Source organism: Opisthorchis viverrini (genome assembly GCF_000715545.1).
Source record: "Opisthorchis viverrini unplaced genomic scaffold opera_v5_344, whole genome shotgun sequence".
Taxonomy (NCBI): Eukaryota; Metazoa; Platyhelminthes; class Trematoda; order Opisthorchiida; family Opisthorchiidae; genus Opisthorchis; species Opisthorchis viverrini.
In genome coordinates, this window is record NW_008752005.1 from 283,631 (window position 1) to 293,271 (window position 9,641).

The 9,641-nt window shown below is 43.5% G+C and overlaps 1 protein-coding gene across 1 annotated transcript in view; it reads left to right on the top strand.

The window, feature by feature from the left end:
* Positions 1–6,055, top strand: part of T265_10231 (hypothetical protein) — a gene marked incomplete at both ends in the record, with an annotated part of 29,562 nt that extends 23,507 nt beyond the window's left edge. The window contains 2 exons of the mRNA XM_009176545.1: positions 263–764; positions 3,405–6,055. Coding sequence (XP_009174809.1) covers positions 263–764; positions 3,405–5,524 — 2,622 coding nt within the window. The remainder of the gene's footprint in view (positions 1–262; positions 765–3,404) is intronic.
* Between the last annotated feature and the right edge of the window lie 3,586 nt (positions 6,056–9,641).

Below are 9,641 nucleotides of genomic sequence, written 5' to 3' on the forward strand. Positions count from 1 at the left end.
CAACCAAGATCAAAGTGATTTGTCAACTCTTGATGTACTCTACACAGCTCTAATGGGTGTAATGATTAAAACATATAAAGTTTTGTCTTTCTTCCCTTAGCGAGGTCTCCTAATGAATTTGATGAATGAGCCAAGGTATGACAGCAACTCCTAGTTGGACTTTCTAGATCAGTACATCGGTTACTCAGTACTTCTCGAAAATTTTACTTACTGTCCTAAAAAAGAGATTGGTTTTTTACTCCTTGTTTAATTTACTTCAAAGTTTCGGATAACGGAGTCCAAGACAACTGGCGAGTCTGGTATGCCTTCCTCACGTCCCAGTTGGAACGAACGTCCTTGCAGGGAGTCGTCGTCCCTGCACAATACAGCAGCATCTAGCGCTGAAAATGAATCCGAAACGTGCAACACAGAGAATGAGCTCAAAGACTTACCCAACAAAGGCCCCACAGACGAGTTGAATTCCGATGAAAACCAAGACACATCCGTCTGTTCAGTTGCCAACTTAGAGTCGCCTTCTTGCTTCATCGTCTTGCGACCTTTAATAATGTTTGCCAGGGAACTCCGGGAGCTTCTCCGACAGAATCAAGGCAAACTTCTGTTGGTGCAATTGTGCGCAGTCTATCAGCGTCGTTTCGGTCTCCCCTTGAGACCGCAACGATATAATTACCCTTCTTTGGCAACCCTCTTACAAGCTGTCGACTTTGTCGCAGTGATGCGCGGTCGTGGTGTTCGGTGTACTCTGGTCTTATGCCAAGACTTTTTAGGTAATTGTATCGGCTTCTTTTACGCGCCTCTCTCCATTAGCCTATGAATAGAGATAGTTCTGTCAATAAGCATTGCTCCATACTGTTGTTCAACTTCAGTTTGCCCATTCTGCGAACAGCCAGGATGAAATGGTGATCTGTTTCATCGATTCTAGGTGACAATTTCATATTCAGCAATTCTTGTGCTATCAATAAACACGATGATATAAGATATGGTAAACTGGCAACCTGGACCTAGTTCCCTCTCTTTCCGTAATTGGCAACAATTTCGATGCACACATGACAGAAAGCCACCCTTTTTGTAGTTAGGGCTATGTTCAAGAAAGTTGACTAGCCACATCTCGTAACGATCTTGAACCGTGATTGCAGCTCAGAGAATCACGTGGCATGTGATTGATTATGTAAAAATGGAATCGATTTCGGTAGCAGCTGATTGAGAGTCGTCCAACAGCGCCGGAATCCGATTGGGCCTATGTTTCAATCTTCCTGTTATTTCTATCCATTCATGTTTGACTGTAACTAGGGGTCACCTATTTGTGCAATAAAGTGCTGATAGGCAGCCGAAGTATCCTTGGGTAGACTGCCATAACATTAAAGGTGCTTTCTAAGACCACATTTATCCTTAAGCAGCTTGATGCTCTAAAACCAATCCAAAAGGTAAATCGCTCCCTCCTAACCGTTATTATTGGTTCAGGTGCATCCACACACACACACACACACACACACACACACACACACCAGTCCAGGCGGTTGTGTTCGGAGGAAATAGGGCAAGAACTTGAGCTCCACATCAAGCGTATCCTTTGAACGCTATGATGTAAAATACGGACCAGAATGCGTCTGAAGCAAATAGGACCAAGACTTGTATAGCTCTCCTACCTCGCTGTCAGTACTGATCAAGCCATTCAGACACCCAATTTCCTCGAAGACGATATTCGACCTTACCGTACATTTTCACTTACAAAACAGAGAAAAAACGTTCACTGACAAATTGTAAAGTGTTTTGGAATAGTCGGTTGTGTAGAGACGATTCTTCATTACGAGTTTGATCAGAAAAATGTCGGTTGGTATCAGGAGACTTCTCACAGTTTCCTCCCTCAAAGATCGAATCAATCTGAAATTCTTGTGATTCCCAACTGGTGGAGAATGGATAAAAGTCCGCCTTACCAGTCATCAGTTACATTAAAAGCGTGGCTCTAGTTGGTAAGCGAAAGTCAGAAAAGCACTCAACCTCAAACTACTGAATTTCGCGAGATATGCCAAAGGTCCGTGATAACTCACCGGACAATACTCGTAATCTCACTGCCTACAAGTTTATAAACATTGTCTTGAAGCGTGGCTGACTCATGGTAGGGTACGGCAAGTTAGTGGAATCGGTGTACGAGTCGCACTAAAATCTAATGGGAACCAACAGATTCCGGGTTAAATCTAGTTCGGAAGATAAGCATGTGTGTGGTCCAAATAATGGTAACTTGGGTGAGATTAGTGGATGTTGATTAGGTAGCAGTTGATGTCCTGGCAATTGGCCTGCTTCGTCATCATGCCAGGAGACGTCGTCAGTGTGCACACTGTTGATTACCAAGCTCGGCGAGCAGATCAACCGTCACCTGGTCAACACCAGTGAAATAATATCTAGATCACATGTACTTCGTTCCTCACAGAAAGCCAGGCATCTGATTTTTTACGCAAATAACTTGAACGTAGCAGACTAGACATCGATTTTCGAAGTACAGTCCTTTCTTATTCACAATAACCTTTGAGGACAGTTTGTCTGGTTTTGGAATCATAGTGTCCGCCTTCCATATCAGGTCCGGTAACGTTTTTTGGATGACCTGATTGGGCACGTATCATACGGCACAGATAATGTGTAATGATAGATGCGTTTTTTCCAGATGTTAAAGGGTTACTTTATTTCTCACTCGAATTCTGACGATCAGCCAGGGAAGGTGTTTTGGAATGCTTAGGTTTTCTAACTATCCTAAGCTCTGCAAACTTTCCTGATAAATCGGTATTCTGACAGAGACTGGTTGGGGTGTGAATGTAACTCCATGGTGTTTGAGTTATGAGTTCACAGTATTGTGGTAGCTGCGTTTTGTAACCTGGATGAAAGTTATTTTCCAATAAGCTGAACACCAACCAGTTAGAGTTTCAATGAAACTAATCAGCCTCAAGCGTTAAGGCACTTGCTACACACAGTCTGCTTTTCCTAATTGATGTCAACATGGTTCATTCGGCACGGAAAAGAAAAAAGCAGTTTGCTTTCTGATTCGATTGTGTTCAGCTCCAACGCTTCATATCTTACTTAGAATCCTCACCAGAAAAAATGGGCTACAAATCTGCTGAAAGATTCATACGTTCAATCCGGAGTGGTCGTAGCCAAGGGTAATTTAACCAAGGGATTGTTCTATCATTGATATCAAGGCTCTGAGGAAACGCAAAAGAGGAATCCGTTTGTTGCGGGAAATCGGCCGATAAAAATCTATGGACATCATCACTTGTGGCTGCATTTACTGTTGCGATGCCACTTTTGACAATGTCGTCCTAAATTGTGGTGAGATTTCTAAGCATTTCCAAATGTATAGCGGCCCACTTATGGCTTTTCTACCACTGATTTTTCTCATCACTACTTCCTTTTCTTAGGAAAACTTTCCTATAGAGTTGCCTACAATACGAAGCCTGTATTGGAAGCGGATCCAGATATGGAAGCCGAAATTGGTAGCGTTACGACAAGCGGGGAGAATTCCCTTGGAAAATTCAGTGCAGTTCAGACTCCACCTAATCATCCGATGGTAGCCTGGTCTCACACGCAACTACCGGATAAGCATTCAGGGGTTTCAATGGTTGGACACACCACAACATTCACAGAGGCCACCCATTCTTCGAACCAATCACAGGAAGGATGCTTTGTTTCGGATTTGCATGATACGTCAGGGTGTACGCCTGCTACCCAAAGCAGCCTATCGAGTCACCGTCACTTGCAGGCCTACGCCAACTCTTTCACATCTCACTCCCTCGATCCATGCAACCAGTTCCATTCCTTTGTCAGCTCTCCACATATACCTTCATCTAACCCCGTGAACTATTACCAGCTACCTGTGCCACAGCAGGGACCATTATCCCAACAAATGTTTCCTGCCCGATCAACGTACACTGCGCCACTGGTGTTTAATCCGCCATCCTCATACAACTATCTTGCTACTGGCACTGAGTATGGCCCAGCGGTTCCCCAACAATCAGCCGAATGTCAGGCCAATGTCCCCGGATCTTACGGACCTGTAGTTTATTCCCCTCAGGTGTCGCAGTGTGGCTCTCTCACTGTATTACCGACCACTTCAACTATGCAGTCAAACCCTTGTTTTGTCGGACCTGGAGGTGAGACGGCAAATGGTTCGCTAAACTACCCCAGCTCTATGTATCCAAGCTCTTCCATTTATCCTTATTCGTTTGGATTAAACTACCCAACGGCCATGCAACAAATGGGAGCGCACATTCACTGTGGCCAGCCAACCACAACCATAGCCAATATTATGCCGGATGGTCGACATCAAGCCTTGGGTGTGGATCCCAATATTCCCTCTCCTGTGCGTCCTACTGGGGCAGCGTTTTACGGTCAGGATAAGATGCCTTATTCAGGACTATCCTGTCCAGCTACGTTCAACTTGACTCACTACGGTGTGTCACCAGGGATGCAGGAACAGCTGGATGACTTGGTTGAGCGTCTGACTTACGGCAGTGCAAACACGAATCCGAATAGGAATACAATGTCCACTCATCAACCAGACAGTAAAGATGAAAAGCAAACACTGTTATCTGAAAATCCACTGACACAAAACAAAGAGGAGACATCTCCACCCAACGTGAAGTTTACGAGTCAGACTAACCAACCGCTTTCGTTTGCAGCAAATGCGTCAGGTAGCGCAGTCGGATGCTTACCCACACAATGTCAACCGTCTTTTGTGTCGAGCTTTTTGCATTCACACAACTCGCAGTTGCCCTATTTTCCTGGTGGGATGTTCCCAAACTTCCAGCCGTCGATCCCATTCGTAAATGATCAGTATTCGATACGCACCCTCACTAACCCCTTTGCCAATCTGGAGTCAAGCATGAGGGGGACATCCACTGCCCCCAATCCTGCTAGAATTGGTACGACCGGTACTGTGGATGGGAATGCAAAACTCCATGGTGACATTGCAGACGATAACAAGTCGCTCGATCAGTCTCTACGGTCGCTAGAGAACTGCACACCGCTGAAGCAAATGATGGCAAACATTGTCACACCGAACACGATTCCCGCCAATGTCAACTCCAATGAACGGGGGGATGCCACACATCGTTACTCAAATCTGCACTCCAGTGCTGATGTGTTTCCGCTGGATAGATGTTCCAATTCGTCTGCCACGTTTTCGAACCCCAATGGAAATGGTACTATTCAAAGTGAGGCCGCTTCAAGCCTCACAATATCAAAGGAAAAAGATTTACTTGTCACTGAACCACATAGAAATGCATATGTGGCTCAACTTGCTTCTGAACCGAATGGACTATGCTCCCAACGTTCCCGACTAGCCGCCCCTTTCAGCGTTTCCATCAGTTCGGAAGACTCAGCGGGCAATTTCTCACTTGATGGCCTTTTGGCAGAACTGAGGCTGGAAGAAAAACAGCAACAACAGCAACGAAATCCTCATTCCTCAACTTGCGGTGCTCCCGACATGGACCTAAAACAGAATACACGCATTCTAATGAACAACTTCGGATACCTTTAAAATAATTTTACTTTTTGTTTCACGGCATATCGTGTATTGCACTGAATTTGTGCGATAGACACAGCTGGTGTCACTGTATTACACACAAGCAAAAAAACGAGTGATATGTGCAACCCGCAACTTTCTTGTTCCGTTTAGCGTACTCCTAACTCGGAGATTATATGCTCATCTCCGATACTTTGTTACATGCATCCCAGTTTATGTCCAGTCTGACAAGACGTACACTCGGAAATGTTTTACCGCAATCGAACTCCTGATTGCTCAGTCTTTCGAAGTTCTTCAGTGCCAAAGCACCACTTTTCTCAAAAATGTGCGTCCGCTCTGTCAGACACTGCACACTCTCTTGCATATTCACACGCAAAACAATCCGCATTGCTGCTTGTTACCAAAAGACTTTGGCATATGAATGTCACTCAACTTGCCTTTTTCAAAGCACAATGAAGAAGACTAGTCTCCCCATTTTGGGTGCACAGTACATACTAATTTTTATTTTCACAAAAGATGATAATAAATCTTTTGTTTACAAATAAAAACCCACTGAAGCAAAAGATTTCCTCATCCTCTCTGGGCCCCTTCAACTAGCCTCCAATTAGGTTAAATTTATGGGCCTGAATGAAAGGCTATTCGAGGTGGCTTGGTTGTTCAATTTTTAGTCAAACTCTGGTTTACTCAGTTTAGAAAATGGAATATCTGGCGGGGCTTCCGACATTTTCTTTTAGAGACAAATCTGGAGACAAAGTTTGAGTGCTGCTCACCGGCGGGACAAATTTTCCATCGAAGACTTTATTTCCGTATCATTTTGTTCAAATAATATGTACTATTTTGCCTCACAGAGACCACTACTCATCAGGTTACTCAAGAATCGTGGAAAATTCACGGCGTGTTGCATCCCTGTTGGAATTCGCTGGTTGAGTACAATGTCACATTAGTGCGCTCCGTCAGGAAAACTAACGTCGCATTTTAAATATTATGCTAACTGAAACATGAGGCAGCCTTTTTGTAGCACACCCATTTGAAAATTATTACAAATGAGAGATTCAGGTGGGAGTTGGTCGATTCTTCTAATAAAACCATATTTAGCTTGAGTTTACCCTCGACTGGTAGCTGACTTCTACCTAGTGGGGAAAAACTAGCATTAGTTCACATAGAGAAATAGATCTGGAAGACTAATAAGTTCAGGAACCGAAACTAGTACGGTATAGCATAGTGTTGTGTTGGACTATTGGGAGCTCGGGTGCATTCATTGGTACTCGGTGTGCTGTTGATGTCACCTCGAACGGTGACGAAACGTTTGCGAATCAATCGCCATGCTTGCCGGACAGATCAACAGCCACCTGGTCAATTGCGAAAAGCATGATATAGAGAGTGCTGTCTTTGAGAAGCGTACACCCTCGGGCCTGGTCAAAATTCTGTTCCTCCTGGAAACATATTACTGTGTGGCACACGTCCTGAGCCTCTCTTTTTTAGTAGTACTTCTCTACAGAGCTCAGTCAGATGCAAATCCATATCAGGTAGGGTGCCTTAGGAGTTGTTCGACTTGACTACCAAACTTAAAACTGGATCGCATCATCGTGTGGAGCCTGTAACGAAAAAACGATCTAGTATCTTTGTCCTCCGCCATTTTGCTGGGTGAAATCAATTTTCCTTCACTAGCAGCAAACAAAACGGAACATTTAACACTGGCTGAAATGAACAGTATGTAATTCTTTGGGCCAATATGAGTGGTATAGTTCTCCGTTGTTTTCTATGCGGGTTGCCCAGCCGTCGCCCAGGTCATCAGAATCTAATCTGGAACCCACTGTCAATGACGCAGTCCTCATATTCACCGTACCGATATATTCTTCCGATAGACTTCTCTGTGTCGTTGAGGAAGGCCTCATTTACCACAGCATTGGTCGGAGCAACGTTCCAAAGCCGACTGATCCCATAAACCCGCCTAGCAAAGTTCAGTTCAGCTTTTTGACCCAGAATCATATATGTCAAATGGCTTGGCAAATAAGATAATCTTATTAGTATTTTTGTGCGTTTCTTAGAGAATGCAAACACTATATGTTGTCAGATTCAGGGTGTGGCTGATGCTTTTTGCCAGTGGGAACATTGTGGAGGTCTTAGAGTCGGTTTTCGTTTAGATGCAAGTTATTAGCTTTTCACCTGAGAGGCCAAACAGTCCGGTCTACCGGACTGCCGTTTTCCTTGAAGCCCCTCTCTTGAAAGATGACCTGTCCACCATACTACAACTAGGTTTGAAACTCAGACATCTGCCCCACTTTTGAAAACACACTTTCTTGGATTCATAGCTGCAATCTGGCGTTCGCGTATCCATCGGCTCTTACTAACAACTGATAAATTTTCCACACATTTCCTCACTGTAAGAGAATACAACCTCAGGGCAGTCTTTTCGAACCGCTTTCGATGTTATCCCGTTCTTCCTATTTTCTTTCTATTTTCGAATGGTGCAGTCAATTAGAAAATCAATGTAATATCAGTACATGAACAAAAGTATACGATAAGGGAAGCGGTGGATAGTAAAGTTTGATAGATTAGCAATAACCGAGCACATTATCTATCTTCATGATCCGGAGTTTCGGCTGTATCGCTGAAACCACTGCAGAGTGTGCTCGATAAGGACTGTACTGACTTGATTATGTGGCTGTTAGACTTCATACTCTCGTTTGTCACACCGGGCTACAATAAACTAAGAGAAAACATTGTAGATTTCTGTCTCCATTGCACTACACTCCCTTACTCCCTGAAATGTGTAGCTTCTGTTCCGCCAGTAACAACGTTAAGGCTATCCTTCTATCCGTTTGTGTCGATTTTGATTGAACCACTAAGATAATGAAGAAATCATCTAGTTTAACCATCGAATTTGATTTCTTTATTCAATAGGGACATGCCATGTTTTCGGCTGACAAAAACGTAGATCAACCTAACTCTGTTCTTCATGCATCTCCCGTAGAATTTGACAGTGATCTGAGAGTGTCGACAGTTTGAAACACAGGCTTACAGGAAAGCAACCTATTCTCACAACTTCCTTAAAATATTTTTGGTTCCACTACTGTTGCTTGTTTTTCATTCGTTTTCCGCTTTCGGTACTCAATGAGACACCATTCCATGGGCTTGGCTTTCACCATTCTTGTGCCAGTACTTTACTCTGCATCTGGTGCTTGTAGCTTCAGGAGGATTTAGCCTTTCTTGGTCAGTTTCATCCAAACTAAGCGTGGTATATCTACGTTTTTTAACCACTGATTGTGGTTTTGTGTCCAGTTTCCACTCGTTAATCAATAATCCATTCTATCTTGATCACTCGGTCATACCTCACGTGACTATCTGCTACTTACGGTCTTTCAAAGTGAATGAAAAAGCAGAGGACCCCGCAACAGAGTGCTTTCAAGACAGTCCTAAAGACCCGAAGGGAACCATACCAACCAACATCAATCTGGTGACACTCTTTTATCAGTTACGAGCAATGTACAATGACTTCCTGCATTTCTGGTCATAATATCTAAGTTTTTTATCCCAAACTTAATTAGCCAAAGGAACGATTTCTGGTGAAGTAGATGCAATCCCTTGAACGGGAACCAAGCAAAACATATGTGGGATTCATTGTTACATGGTAACCCTTTCAACCGGTCCTACCAGTGTCCACTCTACGAAGTTTTAACGTTCTAACAAGATTCAAAACCATAATTCAAGGTAGACATTTTTAGGCGTGCAACCGAAGAGACATAATAAACCGAGGTCCTTACTCAAAAGTGTCCCATCAGTTTTGGTCCTCCAAAAGTGCACTGGATCCAAAGTATGCGAACTGGACAGGCAAGTGCGGAAAACTTTTAACTTTCTGGTCCGTTGACAGATGCTGATAGTACGGGTCAATCAATCGTGGAGTGCAAGTTTAAGTTGATTCACACCGTGATTTGAGACAATATCTGGTTGATACTTCACCAAGCCCTTCATGGAGCTGTTGTTGCCCTCATTCAAAAAGTACGACATGTGCGGTGATACTTTTAGGACCCCAAAGGGTGTTTTTATTTTATAAAACTCATTAAGACCCATGATACTTTGGGCTTTCACATTGTATATATATATATATATATATATATATATATATATATAT